The 20,944-nt window shown below is 37.4% G+C and overlaps 1 protein-coding gene across 7 annotated transcripts in view; it reads left to right on the top strand.

The window, feature by feature from the left end:
- CPEB3 (cytoplasmic polyadenylation element binding protein 3) overlaps positions 1 to 20,944 on the top strand; it is a 97,837-nt gene that overhangs the window by 41,671 nt on the left and 35,222 nt on the right. For 4 of the 7 annotated variants that reach the window (XM_081328889.1, XM_081328887.1, XM_081328888.1 and 1 more), the window contains 3 exons: positions 520 to 679; positions 6,782 to 6,838; positions 19,661 to 19,684. In XM_081328889.1, coding sequence (XP_081185015.1) covers positions 520 to 679; positions 6,782 to 6,838; positions 19,661 to 19,684 — 241 coding nt within the window. The remainder of the gene's footprint in view (positions 1 to 519; positions 680 to 6,781; positions 6,839 to 19,660; positions 19,685 to 20,944) is intronic. The other 3 variants (XM_081328890.1, XM_081328891.1, XM_081328886.1) reach the window with 3 other exon arrangements.

The following is a 20,944-nucleotide window of genomic DNA, read 5'->3' as shown; positions in this document are numbered from 1 at the left end:
GGTTTTGAAGAAAGAGAAATACAGTTGCAATATGCTTGAAATTCAAATACATGTATCTTGACACAAACTCGTTTAATTGGGAATAGAGGAGTCTCCTTCGTCCCATTCTAGATCATGGATATACATGACAGTTAATATCATATAATTTATATGTCAGTTGTTTAATCTTTGACCACTGTACACTTTAATAGATCATGCTAAATGTGTGAGAAAATAGGATATATGGAAGCCTTTGCTTTAGAATGCAGTTTGATAGTGGAAAAAATACATTTGTGCTAATATCTTAAAATAATATACATTTATATTTGCTACAGAAAATTATATTTCTGAAGAAGGATAAGTATGATCCTCCTGTTAACTTGTCTTCCTGTTCTCAACATTTGTTAATAGAATTCTTAACTTGAGCTTTGCATATTTTTGCTAATCTTACCATAATTTGTGATGAATGGAATAAGTGTTAAATGACTGCATTATTTAGTGACAATTTTGTAACAATCCTTTTTTTTGTTTTTTTCCTAGGACCGGAATCGGCCCTATGATACTTTTAACTTGCACTCTTTGGAAAACTCATTAATGGATATGATAAGGACTGATCATGAACCTCTTAAAGGTAAACACTACCCTCCCAGTGGCCCACCAATGAGTTTCGCTGATATAATGTGGAGGAATCATTTTACAGGTTAGGAATATTCATATGTTCATACTTACTTTAAGAGAAAATCAGCTTTTTTTCTGCTATAACATTTTGATGTGTTATTGCTTTTTTTTTGCTAGTAAATAAATTGCTAAATGTTTAAAGCTACTCCTTGATTTTAGAATCTCAGTTAACTGAGGTGAAAAGTAAGTATACAGTATGATTAATGAGGCAGTTAGATGTCAAAGCCTAGTTTATGGTTGGCCCTTTTTCTCCAAAAATATCTTAGATCATTCATTTTAAATTTACAGTCAGAGAAATAAACATAATCTTGAAGCACCTTTCTTGTTCTATTTGAAAGGAGCGTGTGTAACAAACTGGGGGCATGTGCATTTTCAATCTTGTTAGATAGACGGGATGCCAGAGATTTTTGATATATATAATTTCCAAAGTAAACAACTATTACAATTAACTGTGAAAATCAAGGCATAATTTCTCATGAAAGCACTGGCCCTTTTTCTACAGCTTTTCTATTTTTAAGAACTCAGTAAGTGTGCAACTTGGCATATGAATAAGAACAATCTTAAAACTAGAAAAAAAATGACTAAATCAGCTCCAATTCCTAATTCAGTATATTTCTTAAATAATCCAACCAAGGAGAACCATAAATGATCCAGAAACATTTACCAACTGAAGCTTAATACATTTAACTTCTTTCTGAGTGATGTACAAAGTTCAGTCAAACAATTAGAACAAATCAAATAATGTTCATTCCTCTAGAAATGACAGTGCCATTAGTCCTTGCATTAGTGGTATCCCACCTGAATTATTGTAGCAGATTTTTTTAGCAGGTCTTCCTAACTCTGCTTTCTGACCACAGTGCAAGATACTCTTATTTGTGTGCTTCTAGATCTTTCCCAACCCATCCCTATTTCCCTTGCTCCCTTCATTGGTTGAGTTTTTAGAGGCATTATCACATCTAGCACTGGTTTATGTCATTATTTTGTTAGTTGTATAGTTATTTTGTTCACAACTGATGATGCTAGTGCTCCTTATTTGTTGTCTGTATTAAGATTCTAGCTAGGCTAAGTGAAAAATATACAGTCAAACGAAAACATTTAGTTTGTAAGATAGTCCAAAATCTCTTTTCCAAGTGCAGTCAGCTGAGTCATGTGTCTAAAATTATGCAATTCACTTCTAACCCTTTTTTAATTCTATGCATCTTGAATTGATTGCTTGAAAGCCAAGGAAAGATTTTTCATGTCAAATATGTTTGATAAATTCACACTTATCTTCATTTATTGGAAAATGGTATTAGTTCAGAGTCTTTAAAAAATTTTGTGTTTGTGTGTGTGTGTGTGTGTGTGTGTGTGTGTATAATACACACACACACACACACACATATATATATATATAATATTCTATTGTCTCATCTGCTTAACGGGAATTGTAGAAATGAAAACAATAAAAATGTTAAATATGTATACTAAAATAGTTGAACAGTGTAGCATTAACAGAATAATAAAACTGGAGAATGAAATTGTTAAAAAGCTTGACAGAATATGTCTACAATTAAGGATGGGAAAAAAAGGCTAGACTAGCCTTCTTAGGAAGAGAAAGAGGTAAAAATTCCAGGATTTAGGATGGGAGGATCTGATATTTTAGATTATTAATCAATGTTACTGTTTCAAGGAGTATTATAGTTTTTAAATTACATACCAAATGATCTTATTACTTTTGTTTTGGACAATCTGAAATTCGAAACTTACTATCCACTATTACTGAATAAAGAGACTTGGCTGGTTCTCTCTAACAAAGTTAATGATTATTGCTGCTTGCTGTGATGTCCATTGGGCAAAGGTTATCAACCACTGTTGCAATCCGGCAAGAAGTTAAAAACAACCTATCAAAGATTTTCAGGGACAAGGTAAAAGGAAAGTGTTCACTTTCAGGTTGATTGACTTTTGCAAACCTGGATACATACTGTGTTTCCCCGAAAATAAAACCCACCCAACCTGATTTTTTGGGGTGGGCCTAACATAAGCCCTACTCCAAAAATAAGTCGCAGGGGATGGGCATGGTCAGCACAAACGGTAGTGAGCGCACAGGGGCTGATGGTGTCTGGCAGCAGCCGTAGCCCAGCCATCCCTTGGCACAGAGCAGGTAAGTCTGCGCCGAAAGGCAGAAGCGGGGGAAGTGTTTAGGTGCCTATGGGCCTCTTGGAAACTGAGTGATTTGCTCGGTTTCCAAGAACCCGATAGACGCCCAAACACTTTCCCCCTGAATGGAGATCTGATGGAGACTGGAAGCTCCGACTGGTTGTGAATGGGGTGCTTGGAGACAGAGCTAGCTAATCGCTCCATTTCAAAGCACCCCATTCACAAGTAGACAGAGCTTCCAGTCTCCATCAGATGTCTGTTCGTGGGAAAAGTGTTTGGGCGCCTATGGGGCACTTGCAGCTGCACCCCCTCCACCTGCCTCGCCTTGTGGCAGTGGCACGGCAGGCCACACGGCCTCCTGCCACAAGCAAGCCACAAGGGGCCACAGAAGTGGGCCAGCAGTCACATGGCCTCCTGCTGGATGGGGGTGTTGGTACCACTACCTCAAGGCGAGGTAGGTGTCGGGAAAAAAGACATCCCCCAAAAATAAGACCCACTGCCTCTTTTGGAGGCAAAAAAATATATAAGACCAGGTCTTATTTTTTGGGAAACACGGTAGTGAATTAAATTCTGAGAGATCCTAACATAAGCTAACAAGGAGAACTTGAAATTAGCCTAGCAGCTATATTCAGCTGGGTAATCATCGTTTATAGACCTATTTAAAATTACCACATACAGTTTCATGAAAGTGTGGACAAGGCAAAGCCCTCTATAATCACTGTATACAACTTTAAACTGGTGGCATAGAATGAGGGATGTTGTTAACAAAAGATAAGGGCTGGCAGTGAAATTTAGCAAAGTGATTTATCGTTGGTCTGATTCTCTTGCATTGAATCTGCCAAGCAGTATTAAATATGTTCTCTATAGGTAGCCGTTTAAATAACCACTCATTCAGCAATTGTTACAATGGTGCTGAACAAGTAGTATTTACAATTAGTCCTCAAAGTTCCCACAGTCCCAGCACTCATGTGGTCATGTGGTTGCACTCTGTGCTTGACAACTGGCCTGCACTTACGACGGTTGCAGCATCCCAGAGTCATGTGTTCACCTTTTGCATTTGCCCCATTCTCTGCCAGCTTCACCCAAGCAAAGCCAAAGGCAAAATCAGCTGGGCAGGTGGCAAGTCACTCCAATAAGTTACAGGCAAACCATGCATCTCCCCCTCCCCTGCAGTAGTTACTTACTGGCTAGCTTGAACTTACTTAATGACCTGCGATTTTTGCTTAATGCTGGCAATAGGAAATGCTGGGATTTCCATCCCTAAACACTATGATCATGTGACATCTCACTTTGAAACTGCATTACTTAGTGATGGAAATCCTAGCACTCTCCTTTGCCACTGTTAAGCAAGGATTACCTGTAATATTTGAATTCACAAACAACATTGTTAAAGTCAATATTTAACGAAACATTTCAACTGTTAAAAGCTTTTGTGACTGATTTGTTTTCTCAGTGTTATGGAGAATTGTGTAAGAGTATATGTTTACTGGAGGACAAAAAATCCATACCTAACTGCTGCTACCTTTTGCCTGAGAACAAAAATGAAATATATTCCTGCCATTGACTAGGTTGAGTGGACTACCCCGTACAATATTTCTGTCCTTGTCTTTTTCCTTTACTTCTTCGCCTATGTTACCATCTAATTTTCGGCTCTGAGAATATTAAAATATACATAAAAATGGACATTTCATGCAATTCAGCATTTGCTTGGCATTCTGTGATTATTTAGAATAGCCTCCAGAACCAGCTGCAGATCTACCATAGACATGCAAAGAGAATGCAGAAACATCTGTGTTCTGTACTTAAAAAAATAGGAGAATAGAGTAGCCCCCTCTGGGAGTGTTTCTCTCATACTTACTCTATCTTGAGCAGAGGTCTCCAACCTTTTAGGCACCAGGGACCAGTTCTGTGGAGAGAGGTTTTTCTGCGGACCAAAGGGGTTGTGGTTTTGTGTGCTGCCTGCATCTCACGGATGGGGCTTTGCTTGTTTGTGCAGACTGGTTGCTGGCATGCCGTAGCCCAGTATTGGCCCACGGACTGGGGGTTGGGGACCCCTGATCTAGAGGGTAAAATAGAGAATGTCTAAACTGGAAAGATTAGAATAGGATGGGTGGGAGCACTACTGTACCATAATCTGAAAACTGAAAAAGGAGGGTTAGTTATTTACTTAATTATTTTGAACCTAAGAATTTCAACCAGAAAGCCAGTTGTGTTTTAATGGTTTTGGTCAGTTATCATTTAGTTTTTAGCTCTTATTTTGCTTAAAAAATATTAGTTTTGGATTATGATTCCTGGGTATACTGTAGCTGAAATAAAATAGAATGCATTCAGTTTTCTGCATCTGTGAGATTCTTTTGAAACTATGTCTATCATTACTAGTACCATTGAATGAAATAGTTTCTATAATGTATTTTAGTTTTAATTTGAGTGAAGAGCTTAAAATTATGACACTTTCAGGTTAAATCTTTTTATATTGCAATAACATATACAGTATGTGTGTATGGGGTGCGTTTTACCATTTTTGATTTTCTGAGAAGATAGTTGCTCAGTGTAACTTAAAAATAGAAAGCCAAAAAGCAGGTGACAAAATGTTAGGCAGGCAGTGCCTGGTAGAGTGATTGAATGAACACAACACGCACACACGCACATCAGATGTCACAGATTTGGTTCTATTTTTGTACCTGACTTTAGCAAAGGAAGAAAAAGTATTTTTTAAAGTGTTTAGCACTATAATTAGAAGCTTCACTTCTACATTACCAACTTGTATATAAAAACTTCTTTAAATGGTTTAAATAACCATTTACTGTAATTTGGTTATCTGACCATTATTTTGGCAGACTTTTGTTTGCCGAATGGGATTCTTCTGGGGTCTTATCTGAAGTTTAGAAAGGATTTGTTTGCTGTACTTGGGCATAATTCACAACATACATTTCAGGTAATATCTTTTGCCATGTAGCAAAGAGTGAAGAATCTTCTTCAGCATTACATACTGGTACATTTAGAGGAAGAGTTTGGGTTTGGGGGAGCCTTCATGAATTGAGTATGCCTACCTTGTGAAGCCATATTTTATTATCAATTAGAGGCTTCCTACCCTGTGTTAAAAGAGATTTCTGTGATGAAGGTATCCTTAGGATGCTTAAAGTCTTTGGCAGTTTCTAGGGCTTCATATAGATTACTTTGTTTAATTCCTTATAACAACCTGCAAGGTACTTTACTATTTGCATTCTTGCAAGATAGACGGAGAGATGGGACTCAAGTTAAATAACTGACCTAAAGATGCTTTCAAGACATCTAAGATTCAGATCAGAAACTCTCTGATTCATATTTCCATTATCTTTACCACAGCACAATCTTGAATAAATTAAAGAGGCTTGTAATCATTTCCAGAAGCAGAAGATTTCATACACTCACCAGTTAATGAGAATCCAAACTACAGTACATGTATAAAATAGTCTTTGGCTTTTCTTGAGGAAGCATAAGTACATTATTTCTACTCACACTATCAGTAATCAAAGAAACACTAAAGAGCTAATGGTTTCTTTTGACAACAAGAAGCTGCTAACATTTCTTCCCAGATTTCCTTGTTGAGTCAGTGGAATGGAGGTGAGGGAATAATGTGTTTATTTTTCCTCCAAAGCACAATATTTAACATTAGGTACTGTTTCTTGTTACAGTAGTTAATTGAAAAGTGTGTTTTCTGTTAATCTAAAAATCAAATTCCAACAATTAGAAATAAGAGCAGAACTATTTCCGTTATAAAGAAACCAGTAAAAGGAGATTAACATGTTTAGGTTCATTTTTTTTCTCAGTTTGTTATCTTTTACCTTTAATGAACATAACATACAGTATAGTAGTTATTCCTACACATCTTGTATAGAAGTAGAGTTGGAACATATTTTGAAATGATTAACACTATTCATATCTATTTGATTTTGAAACTAGTTTTTTTTTAAATCTAGTACTAAAAATCTGTTTAATTTTTTTTTAGGTCGTATGGGTATAAATTTTCATCATCCGGGAACAGATAACATTATGACACTCAATAGTAAGTTTGCATCTTATTTTACTGCATTTTGTACAACTTGTATATTTGGTATGCTTTTTGCATTTATGTATCCATTTTGATTACAAAGGAAAGGGAGCAGAGATAGATATAAAAGTCTCTGGATTCAGCATTCAAAAGTCTTATCATATCATTCCAAACTGAAGGGATTCTTTTTAGAAGAAAACTGATTGCAGAACAAGTAGTTCTCGACTTACAACACTTTTGTTTAGTGACCATTCGAAGTTACAATGGCACTGGAAAAAGTGATTTATGACTGTTTTTCACAGTTACGATTATTGTGACATCCACTCCATGGTCACATAATCTTCTGACAAGCAAAGTCAGTGGGGAAGCCAGATTCACTTAACAACTATTTTACTAACTTAACAACTACAGTGATTCACTTGACAACTGTGGCAAGAAAGGTCATAAAATGGGGCAAAACTCATTTTACTTGTCAATTGTGGTTGTAAGTCGAGAATACTACCTGTATTGGGATTGTAAAAATTTGTTCAGTATATTGGAGGAAACTAAAATGTATGGTAAAAAGCTTTGGGTTTTTGGAGCCGCTCTCCTAGCTTAGGAGTCACAGCCCCAAGTGCTCCTACTACGGTAGTACTGGGACTACTTTGGTCTTTACTTTTCATAGTCTCTCTAATTTCTCTTTCAAGCTCTGGTTCTACTCCAGCTTCCTACATGCCTTCCTTATGTTGCTGTTACTTGGCACTGTTGCTTCTGTCACCATCCATCACAGCTACTGCCTGATTCCTCTCTATTATTCCGATGTCTGGTCAGTGCTTGCCTCTCCATCTGGGTCTGGAAATCAGGATCTTAGTCCTATTATTCTCCATGACCTTCTGTGGAATCTCTGTTTTGAATTAATCCATGCACAGTGCAGTTGTTCCTGTACACGATGCCAGCTGGTTGTGCCATTCAGTGAAATACCCTACGGCTTATTGGTAGGGTTGTTGGACTGTCTCTGAGGTCTCTCTGGATAGTCTGCATCTTGGATGTTGTCTAGTGTGGTAGACCCCTCCTTCCATGGATCTGGTATTTATTACCTGTTTTTGTGCTGCTGTCTTTTAGTCCAGCCCCCTCCAACCGCTTGTAGGATTTTTCCAGTGCACCCACCTGTCAATAATAGAATCCCATTCAGTGTCTTGTCTTACCATAGCTGTTCCTCTGTTCTTTCTCCCATGACTACTGTTACCCTGGCATTCTCTCAGGCAGCTCTTCTTTGGGTGCCATCTTATTGATGTACTCCTGGATGCTCTGGGTTTCATACAGGACAGTAATTTTGACACCCATCAGATCCCACCTATCCTCTTTCAAGATGGTGTACAGACTCTTTGTTCAGTGTCAGTATTGTATGTAGTCAGGGAGGTTTATTTGGGGGTGCAATTATTGCTAATTACAAATTTTAAAATATATACATTTAAACAATTTCTGAAGGGCTTGCATTCAGAGTTGAATGATTGAATTTCTTTCTTTGGCAGGCAATATTTGCTTATTTTATTACTAGTAATAAAATTGTGTGCTAAGTGTGGAGAGCATTACAATTATTTTGTTAATAGGTTTTAAATAAATTCATTTAAGTCAGGGATGTCAAACTGCCGGCCCACAGGCCAAATACGTCATGCTGAAACTGCGCCCACCCCATTTCTGGCAATGGAAGAAGAGTCGTGATACATCGCAACACGTCATGAGACATTGCGAGTTTGACACCCCTGATTTAAGTCAAGGATAATGTGGTTTTATTTTTTTAACTCAGCATAGATTTTCCTACCTATTTGCATAAACAATCTAGTTTGTTCTGAAGAAGAGTAGCAATATGATTAAAGTCAGAAAGAGTTATGTATAAACAAGGTAAATAGATTCTGTTGTTGACACTATTAACTGTCAGATCTGCCTCTTAACAGTTTATGAGTCTCTACAAATTTCTGATTATTGGGGCTTTTTTATTCCATAAACATTCATGTTATAATTAATAATTTGTAGGAATTGCATTGCAAACATGGGAACTTAATAAATGATCAGAAATCCCATTTTTTATGCATTTTGACATTAATACATAGCTACTGTATATGGATATACTCATGTTAGCACAGGGGAAATGTTGGTCATAATCAACTGTTGAATTAAAATAGATTAGTGCAGGGTATATATTGTTCTTATTCGATTATTAATGAAGGATGCAAGCCATATCATCTCTTCCAACAGTGCATTAAATGCATTTATATGTACTTGGTATGATTCTGTTGGCCGCTTAGCAAGCAATGTCTAGTCAGTATAATCTATCTCATAACTATACTATTTGCTTTTGCACCTGATTCTAGATTACATTTCTGTAAACTGATAGCCTTTTAAAATATTATGTGGTCCGAATCTCTAGGAAATAATTAGGATCCTGGTAAGAGACTTTTCCTTGGTATCATCACTCCCAGTATTTTTAAAAAAACCTACTAACAACTGTCTCTTTAGCATTGGACAGTACTTTGCTGCTCTGAATTAGATAGACCTATGGTTTATTAATTTTCTTATTTGAGGAGTGGTCAATTTATATCTTATTGATATTCAGAAAAAGGAGATTATTGGGTTATATTACCCATTTATCATGTGGGTAATAACAGGACAAATTACTGAGATATACAGGTATTTTAGATATACAAGTATATATGGATGAAAAATTATTTAAGACAGAAAAGAAAACAACTTGGCTAACATATCAGTCCCTTTTACCAAATGGACCTACACACTTAATGTAATTTGATTGCAATGTGGACAACAGTTCAATTAAACTTAAAGATAACCTTTTAAAATGTAGAAGGTAACGAAGCAGTGATAATTAAATATATACACAGAACATATTTTAAGAAATTAAACGCTGTTAAGAACATTATAAGGAATGGTTTCTGGAATTGGCTATGTCTAATTTAATGAAGAGAAGGACTGGGGGTGACAAGATAGCAGTTTTCCAATATCTCTGGGGCTGCCACAAAGAAGAGGGAGTCAAGCTATTCTCCAAAGCACCTGAAGGCAGGACAAGAAGCAACGAGAGAAGCAACCTAGAACTAAGGAGAAACTTCCTGACAGTTAGAACAATTAACCAGTGGAACAACCTGCCTCCAGAAGTTGTGACTGCTCCAACACTGGAAGTTTTTAAGAAGAGACTGGACAGCCATTTGCCTGAAATGGTATAGGGTTTCCTGCCTGAGCAGGGGGTTGGACTAGATGACCTCCAATGTCCCTTCCAACTTTATAATTATTATTATTATTATTACTATCTAACATTTTTATTCATACTAGATGGATAGGGGTGCTATTATATGCCGATGCAGTGATTCTATATTAATATTTTATTCACAAAGTAACTTTTAAAATTGACATTTTAGTTCAGTAGTCTACATAATATCAGGGCTTTTTTCTCATAGAATGCTCAGAATGGAGTTCTGGCACGTTTTTTGGATGGAACCTTGTAGGGTAGGCAAGGCGGGTTGTATGTCATGTGTGAGTTCCGGCACCTTTTTCTTTTACAAAAAAAGCACTGCATAATATACAGTCTTATTTTAATTTGCTATATTTTATTTTTTCACATTTATTCAGAGTTGTTTAAGATACTTTTACATAAACTCTGTTATCCTATCACAAAGCTCATATAATGCTGATCAGTGAGAGTGATGAAGATTATTTATTCATTTTTTAAAATTCTGTTTGGTTTTTCACAATGTTCCTGTTTTACAATATCCTAGAACTATGTACTTAATTTTATATAATTTCACATCATTTTACCATATTGAAAGGGTTTTTTTAAAAAATTAGTCTTTCTCATCATGATCCCTAAATTCAGAATGGTACTTTTTTTGCAGCTGGTGCATACTGGGTTAACATTTGCATTGAGCTGCAAGAGCTCCAAGAACCTTGTCCTGATCAGTTCTCACTAGCTCAAACAAAATTTAATTTAATTTAATTTATTAATATTTCTATACCGCCCTTCTCCCGAAGGACTCAGGGCGGTTCACAGGGCAAGAATAAAATACAAAGTTACAAATATTAAAAGAAGATTAAATTAGTTGCCCGTTAAAACAATTAATATACTACATTTATAAAAACCCCAAAAATACTACAATAAAAATACAAGAATAAAACCCCACCAATCCCCCCATCAGGCCAGGCCGGCTTGTACAAACAAAAACGTCTTCAGATCGCGGCGAAAGGAGCGAAGATCGGGCGCCATCCGGAGCTCTACCGGTAACTGATTCCATAGTTCCGGAGCGCCCACAGAGAAGGATCTCCCCCTGGGGGCCACCAATCGACATTCTCTGATCGGTGGCACCCTGAGGAGACCCTCTCTGTGGGAACGCACAGGGCGCAGGGAGGTTGATGCCGGCAGCAGGTGTTCCCTGAGGTACTCCGGACCCCTGCCATGTAGGGCTTTAAACACCATTACTAGTACCTTGAATCTCACCCGGAAGACAACTGGTAACCAATGCAGCTCACGGAGCAGAGGTGTAATATGGGAGTATCGGGAGACTCCCAACACAACTCTCGCGGCTGCATTCTGTACCAGTTGGAGCCTCCGGATGGTCCTCAAGGGCAGCCCCATGTAGAGAGCGTTGCAGTAGTCTAGACGAGAGGTCACGAGTGCATGAGTGACCGTGCATAAATCATCCCGGCTTAGATAGGGCCGCAACTGGCGCACCAGGCGAACCTGGGCGAAAGCCCCCCTAGTCACAGCCACTATGTGGTCTTCCAAGGTGAGCCGTGAATCTAGGAGGACTCCCAAGTTGCGAGCCCTATCTACAGGGGGTAGTAATTCACCCCCCATAGAAAGAGATGGAATATCCGAATAGACCCGGGATGAAGGTATGCAAAGCCACTCAGTCTTGTCGGGGTTGAGTTGAAGTCTGTTCCTCCCCATCCAGACCCGGACCGCCTCCAGGCAACGGGACATCACGTTGAGGGCATCACTGGGGTGGTTTGGGGTCGAAAGAAAAAGCTGGGTATCATCAGCATACTGATGATACCCAACTCCAAAACCACGAATGATCTCACCCAGCGGTTTCATATAGATGTTGAACAGGAGAGGCGAGAGGACCGACCCCTGAGGAACTCCACAAACGAGAGACCTCGCGGTCGACCTCTGCCCTCCTGTCAACACCGACTGCGAACGTCCCTGGAGATAGGAGGAGAACCACTGTAAAACTGTGCCTCCCACTCCCAATCCCCTGAGACGCCGCAGCAAGATACCATGGTCGATGGTATCGAAAGCCGCTGAGAGGTCTAATAGGACTAGAACAGAGGAATGTCCCCTGTCCCGAGCCCTCCAGAGATCATTCACCAGCGCGACCAATGCCGTCTCCGTGCTGTACCCGGGCCTGAAACCCGATTGGTACGGGTCTAGATAATCCGCTTCATCCAGGACCAGAGGGAGCTGATGCGCCACCACACTCTCAACAACCTTCGCAAGAAAGCGAAGGTTGGAGACCGGACGAAAGTTGTTCAATACAGCTGGTTCCAAGGCAGGCTTCTTGAGGAGAGGCCTCACCACCGCCTCTTTCAAGACGGCAGGGAAGCTACCCTCACTCAAAGAAGCCGATATAACTGCCTGGAACCAGCTGCGCGTACAAGTTGTCCTTGACTTATGACCATAATTTGGACTGGAATTTTATGTAAGTCAGTGTGGTCATGAAACAAGTCATTAAATGACTGGATCCAATTTTACACCATTTCTACTCTGGTCATTAAATGTATGATGTGTTTGTTAAATGAATCCAGCTTCATTGAACAACCAGCTTCCCCTATTGACTTTGCTTATAGGAAGCTGGCTGGGAAGGTTGCAAATTGCAATCAGGTGGCCACAAAATGCTGCAACTGTCATAAATGCAAACTGGTTGCTTAGCACCCGAATTCCAATCACATTACTACAGGGTTGGTGCAACAGTGATAATTTGACAATAGGGTTAAGTCACTTTTTCTGAGGTCATTGCAACTTCAAACTATTGTTGAACAAATAGTTTGTTACTTTTAAAATTCTAGATTTTCATTATGTAGTTGTATGGCAGTTTGGTGGACATATTCCCAGTTTGGAAAGATCCTTTTGGAGATGTTTTGCAAAACTTTGTCATATAAAATAATTTAGTGTCATCAATGAGTCCTCACTACTTATTTCAGATTCCAATTAATAAATGAGCAATTTCAGTGCTATAGTGCTGCAGATTCTGAGGTAATCTCCTTATATCCCTCCATTGTGAAAACCAGTGCTTTTTTTGTAAAAGAAAAGGGTGCTGGAACTCACACATGTCGTACAACCTGCCTTGCCTACCCTACAAGGTTCCATCCAAAAAAGGTGCCAGAACTCCGTTCTGAGCGTTCTATGACAAAAAAAGCCCTGGTGAAAACTATGCAATCATGTATATTCTTTCCTGTTCTTCCATCAAGAACTGTTCCATAAGAATACCCATTCTGCTATCCCAAAATTGCTAAATTCATCAGTAAATTAGTGAAAAGCTCAGGCAAACTTTAACATATGAAAGGTCATTTTTAGCATTTTTATTTTATTCAAAATAAAGTTAAAATACAAAACTCCAAGAAATTTAAAAACAACAACAAAAAACAAAGGGCACATAGCATACAAGACATTAAACAAAAAAAGAAAAAAAAGAACCCCCTCTGGTTGAATACTGAATCATCATTATCATTATCATCATTAGTGGTGATTCACTAGCACCACTATTTGTTATTGCACTGTTTCCTCTGTCAACAATACTGAATAACTCAGGCCATGGCTATCAAACATCAAAAATATCTGCCAGACTATCCCCCTCCTTTACATGGATGATCTGAAGTTGTATGGAAAAACTTTATCTGAAATAGAATTGCTGCTCAACACTATTTGTATATATAGCCAAGATATTGCAATGAGTTTGGCTTGGACAAATGTGCCACATTTACTACCAAACAACGAAAAATAGTGAAAACTGAAGGAATCAAGATGCCCCACAAAAATAACATTAAGACTCTGGATGAAGAAGATTACTATAAATACTTGGGTATCCTTCAAGCTGACAACATCAAGCACCCTGAAGTCAAGGAAAAGATTTGAGGTGAATACATCAAGACAGTAAAGAAGATCTTAAAGTCCAAACTCAATGGAGGAAATATCATGAAGGCAATCAACACTTAGGCAATTCCAGTCATTAGAGACACAGCTGGAATAATGGATTGGGCTCAAGCTGAAATAAAAGCAACAGATAGGAAGACCTGAAAAATAATGACAATGAATCATGCCCTTCATCAACACAGTGACATTGACAGACCCTGTCTACCAAGGCAAATAGCTGGGCATGGAATGCTGCAAGTGCATCCAATGGTTGAAGAAGAAAAAATGGCTTTGAAAGAATATCTGAAGGACAATGATGAAGATGCACTGTAGTTAGTATATCAGGAAGGCTTACTGACTACTGGAGAGACCAAATTGGCCTATAAGACCAAATGAAGAACAGAATGGAGGCTTGGGAAGACAAAGCACTACATGGCCAGTACATTAAAAAAATAGCTGGGAAAGCAGATAATAACAAGTCCTGGCAATGTCTAAGAGCAAGAAAGTTGAAGAAAGAGATCGAGGGACTAATACTGGCTGCACAAAGACCAAGGCTTAAGGACAAATGCATGCAAAGTCAAAATTGAGAAGATAGCAACAGATAGTAAGCGCTGCCTATGCAAAGAAGCTGAAGAAACGGACCACCTGGTAAGCTGTTGCAAGAAGATCACACAGACTGACTATAAGCAGCGGCATGACAAAGTGGCAACAATGGTGCATTAGAAGTTCTGCAAGAAATATCATTTGCCTGCAAGCAAAAACTTGTGGGATCATAAAATAGAGAAAGTCATAGAAAATGAAAATGTTAAATTGCTCTGGGACTTTAGAATTCAAACAGACAAGCACCTGCCACATAACACCTCGGACTTAACAATTGTTAATAAGAAAGACAAAAAAGTGGATAGTGGACATGGCAGTGCTTGGAGACAGCAGAAGAGAAGAGAAAGAACTGGAGAAGATAACAAAATACAAAGACCTACAAATAGAAATAGAACGACTGTGCCAAAGGCAAGCAAGGATAGTACCAATAGTAATAGGTGCCTGGGTTGCAATCCCAAAACATCTGGAGCACCACTTGGACACCATTGGCATTGACAAATTTGCCATCAGTCAATTGCAAAATATGACTTTACTAGAAACAGTTTCCATTCTGCGACGATATCTGTAATACTATCAATTTAAACGTCCACATCTGTCTATCCCAGGTTGTTGGTAAGGACTCGGTAGGTAGACAAAAATGCCAAATCCAGTCAGAACATCTGGTTGACTCTGCGATGATTGATGATGACGATGATAAAGTTGGAAGAGACCTTGGAGGTCTTCTAGTTGAAACCCACTGCTCAAGCAGGAAACCTTATACCACTTTAGACAAATGGTTGTCCAGTTTCTTCTAATACATTGCTACAATATTAGTTCCTAACTCTTGTGAAACAGCCCCCCCTTTTTTAAGATCAGTAAATCTATTTGCAAACATATCTATATGCTATATTAGTGACAGAATAGTTAACAGGAAGAACAATAATAATGAAAAGGATTAGATTAGAATTTCAAAACCTCTGTTAACAAACTGTTATTGTAATCAACTCATAGAAAATTTACCATGGCAGCTTATCTATCGCAAATCATCCCAAAAGTTAAGAGTAATTCATCCTGAATTAAATATCTGCGTTTGTTTCTTGATACCATTTCTTATCGCGTGTTATCTAGTTAAATATAATACATTAAATTTCCACAATAAATCATCTTCCCAACAAAGTCCAGATAAAGGAGGTTTGCAATTAAGAGTAATAAGTCCATTCCCCAATCTTCCCAGTCCTAAGAAAAAAATAATTTGTCACTTCTCCATGTCATGCAGACTTGAAGTTCAGAGAGATGTATGGAATCATGTCAGTTGGTTTTCCATCTGTACAGTCGATACCTCTTTGAGCAGACATGTCAAACTCGCGACATCACGTGACGTCGCGCAACGTATCGGGAGAGTTTTGCCATTGCTGGCAATGGGGTGGGCACGACTTCCGGATGATGCGTCTGGCCCATGGGCCAGTAGTTTGACACCCCTGAAAATCAGATTCCTCCAAAGCTACATGCCTCTGAATATTTTCCATGACTATTATCATTTCATCAAACTTTTTAAAAGCTTGCAATTAAAAGTTGTATGTTGCCAGAAGGTCTTTTTCTCAGATTTCAGCCACTGTTTGTCTGTAATTTCAAAGATTATTGCTCTATGAAGTTTAACCAGAGAACAAAGAAGCTGAAGCAGAAGGAAATAGGAAAAATATTTTCTGGGTATTTTGATCCAAGATTAAAAGAAAAATTAAAAAGAAATAAACTCTAAGTGCTTTGCAAATCAAAAAAATATAAAAACATTGTGGTGAGAGTCCAATATTAATGTAAATCAAATGAAAGCACTTCACCATTCAAAAGCACACAGTGTTTCCATACAGAAAACAAAATTTATTTAGAACAGCATAAATCAAAGGGGAAAAAAGAAAAAAGAGAACAATTAAAATCCAGCAGGGGGTTGAAGTAGATCAGCATTCAGCTGGCTGATCTACTTTTAAAGATTAAAAAGCAAAGTAAAAATTCAAAAAGTAAAATTAAGACCAGACACGCTGACAGGAGGATGGATGCCCATGACTTTCCGACTACTCCCAGAGGAAACTGAGTCTTCAAGACTCCCCTTCCCAAATGGGCCCACAGCCATCCAAAAGTTGTCTTGGGTTCCTGAGTTCTCCTATTCAAATCCAGGGAGTAGCACTGCCAGCGATCCAGTTTAGGCAGCAAAATCAGCAGATCATCGGCAAGAGAGAAAAATCTCCTTACTGTTCAGCAGCCATCTTGGGAAGGAGTCTTAACGTGTGAAAAGTTATTTTGTATAATTCAACAGTTTTTCTCACATGTTGAATTGTACATGGGAATTTATCTCTTTAATGCAATTCTTGAAAAACTATGTAGAGCAGACATGTGAAACACAAGGCCCAGGGGCTGGATCCGGCCCGCGAAGTGGTTTCATGTGGCCCACGAAGCCATCCTGGAAACAGTGAGGGAACAGCCCCCACTGCATAGGCCCTGGCCCAGAGACCCACCTCCTGCCAGAGACCCTCAGATCTGTCCCACTCCTGCCCAGGCCCCCATAGGCACCCTTGATGCGAACGATGTAGAGCTGGCCACGCCCACCCAGTAGGCCATACACACTTTAGCCATGCCCACCCAGTAGGCCATGCCCACTCAGGCCACACCCACCCGGCCCCTCGAGGGCAACCGCAATGCTGATGCGGCCCTCAATGAAATTAAGTTTGACACCCCTGATGTAGAGTCTTTCATGTCATCTCTGCACTCAAAGATTTCACAGATGCTACATTAAATTTGCTTTACTAGGTTTTGTCTTTTTGTATGCTTATTATATTTGTTCATTCTGGATTGATTAGTTGCTTAAAGAAAGCTGAAATACAGATAGTCCTTGATTTACACCAGTTCGCTTAGTGGTCATTCAAGTTACAATGGCACTGAAAAGAGTGACTTATGACCATTTTTCACACTTATGACTGATGCAGCAACCCCATGGTCATGTGATCAAAATTCAGATGCTTAATAACTGACTTACATTTATGATGGTTGCAGTGTCCCGGGATCATGCGATCACCTCTTGCAACCTTCTGACAAAGTCAAAGGGGAAACTGGACTCACTTAACCATGGTATTGCTAATTTAACAACTGTAGAGATTCACTTAACAAATATGGCAAGAAAAGTCATAAAATGGGGCAAAACTCACTTAACAAATTTCTCACTTAGCAACATAAATTTTGGGCTCAACTGTGGTTAAAATCAATTATGTATTTTGCCACAATGCAACTTAAATGTCAAATATTTTCACCCATTCTAATACATAATAGAAAGAAATGGGTGAAATATATCCCTAGCAAAGAGATACAGAAAACAATTTGGTTAATTTGTAATTAGCATTTTTCTTATTTTAACTTGTGTTTCAGTATTTGGTGCTAGTATTTAGTTGCCTGTTCTACAGCAGCTTTTAAAATGTTCTTTATATCTTTGTGTCCAGTCCTTCACATTAATTTCAGTGAATTTGGCACCATTTTTCCTGGCACTGTCTTTCCTGCAAGATGACCATTTGTTTCAGTGTTTAAATTAATCCTGACAGAAATACATATGTAAAAAATGTTGGTGCTTTTTTGGAAAGTGGAAGATTTGTTTTACGATTCTTTCCATCTCAGTTAATATAATTTAAAAGCTGTATACATTATTTACAGTATTTATCACTCTTTTTTGTTTTAAATTTTATAAACTATATATGGATCAATAAATTCATTTAGCACCGTATACTTGTTTCTGGAATTCAGTGATATTCATGTGTGTTTTGAATTTGAAATATGTTTTACAGTACTAATCTACATAAAATTAGCAGTTTGAAATAATTAAAAAGCTCTAAATATTAATGCCACAATGAACAGTTTATAGAAAAAAAAGACTGTGAAATTATTTTACTGGTAGATAGAGAAAGAAGATCAAAATATTACCAACTACTATAAAAGTTTGAATGTCCACTATGTTAGTTTTCTAGAAAGAATATGTATTTGGCTGAATTTCACAATGTCCTATACCTAAAATCTTTTTTGATTCAGAAAACTGAATGCATATTTCCTACCAAGACTGTAGTAAATAGCTCATTCAATGAAGGAAGCAGCAGAACATACAAAAAAGGCAAAGAATTATTCGATTCTTCATTTCAGAAAATGAAAATATTACCATTTGCTGTTTTAGTGACATAAGAACTGAAGCTTAGTTAGATGTGTTTTAAAGTTACAATTATATTTGAGTAACCTATATGTTCTTTAAATATAATGGTTCAATGTTTATAATCTTTGCAGATTACATTCTATTTGCCAGTACGTAAAATTGCTTTGAGTGTTTGATAAAATTAGAATTTCAGAATAAAGCTGTATAAGATTATAAGATATACTCCTATATCTCCTACCCGATGGTAGGAGAGTAAAGAGATACTGTCCAGGGTGTGACGGATGACTCACACCCTGGTCGGTATCTCTTTACTCTCCTACCATTGGGTAGGAGATATAGGAGTATAGCCAGCCGTACCAACAGGCTGAAAAACAGCTTTTATCCATTGGCTGTTAGGCTTTTGAACGGGATATAATTTTATAAACTTTATGCATGATTGACTTGCGAGGCCGGTGTGTTGTGCAATTAGCTCACATGGTGTAATAAGATGGAGGGTTTGTGTCACTGTAAGTTGGAGGTGGGGGCACGAAGGGAGGCTCAGCCAATCTCAATGTATACATGGTTGTACTTTGACAATAAAGGTTCATTCAGTTATTAATGTTGATAGTGAATACTATATATTTAATCTACTGAATTGCCATTATATAGCCATTTAATCTAATATGAATTGATCAAAAGGGTGCAATATAAATTGCTGTATTAAACAAAATGATTTTTAAAATGATTTCAGTTAAATGATTGCTTGAGATTGGTTTTTGTAAAAATAGTATTCTCATCTAGGTACCTTTAGTATCATATATTTTGCCCATGTATTTTGGAAATCTAGAATTTGGCTATATTCCATATGCTTGTTCCACATTTAAAATATCTGAATTATTTTGTTCAAATTTGAGATTTGCAGAAAATTATAAATATAGTAATTCTTATTATGTCAATACCTATTCTATTTTTTTTTATTTACATGCAGCCAGGAGCTATGGGCGGAGACGAGGTAAATTTTTCTTTTGAATGCTTCATCAGATACGGTCATGAGAACAACAAATTGCAGAATAAATAGCGGTATATTTTTGTAAAAGACAAGAATTGTTTTCTTCATCCCATAACAATGATACTGGTCTTTATCCTGCTCAGTAGCTTTGTAATTATATGAACATAATGAAATGAGAGTATTGAAAGAGAACTTCGCAGCTATTAAAAGCTAAAACTGGTAGTAGAAAGGATAATTGGCTTCATCGGCTTAAAGAAAAAAAATGCAATATTAATATATTCCAGTAGTAAACATGCGGTTTTTCTCTATTTTTAAAACCTGATGAAATATATGGGTAAGCTTTATGATCTATATATTTAAATAAAAATAAAATAAAAATAAGAGTGTGTTTAAATAGACTATTCCAGGAAGCTGCAATAAATGCTTACCAGAAATATCCTGACATATGCTTGGGCAAACTTAAAGTCAAACAGTAGATGATTTTATTAACAGTCTTTGACCTCACTAAGATATATGAAATAGATCAATGTGGTTTCATAGGATAAGGCATTTACCTCTTTTCATTTATCATTTTTTTATTGGCATCCTCTATTTGCTGTATATGATAAAATACAGTCCATATTAACATGAAATCATAGCTTTTCCTCAAAAGGCAAATAACGCTAGCAAAACTCCAGAGATTCCTGTCATGACTGGAGTGGGGAAAATATTTTTTCCTCACTACAATTCCAATATATATTACAAATTTAAATTTGTAAATACAAATATATCTGAACACAAATACACATGAATGCCCTTTACCTGATCAAGGAGTATTTCAAAAATCTTTGACTTGTTTTATTTTAAATTAGCACTCAGGTCAAGTACATTTTAGGGGCTTATAATATTGGAATTTAAAGATATTTTGAGATTTCAAAATCAAGCTAAGTTTTGCTTCTTGCGGGTCTGGAACAGAGGCTGAATTAAATTATTTAGATGCAAAGGAAAAGTTTCTAGGAGAAGTGTAATTTCAGAACTACTCTTTAAAATATTGTTTCTTCATATTCTGTACAGCCCAATGTATGCATTCTGCAACTATACAGATCAAAGTTTGTAATTTTAAAATTGGATAATAAATATTGTTGACCAAACTCTAATTCACATTATTACAAGTTTTACCTTTCTGCTCCATTGTTTTTCATGACTGCAGGCTGCAGCACCATTAAAGTTTGCTCTTTTTTTTAAACCAGGTGAAAGGAAATAATGGGGGTTTTTTTCTTAATT

The sequence above is a fragment of the Vipera berus genome (assembly GCF_964194415.1).
Source record: "Vipera berus genome assembly, chromosome: 5".
In the NCBI taxonomy this organism is placed as follows: Eukaryota; Metazoa; Chordata; class Lepidosauria; order Squamata; family Viperidae; genus Vipera; species Vipera berus.
This window is presented reverse-complemented; position numbering and strand designations above follow the sequence as displayed.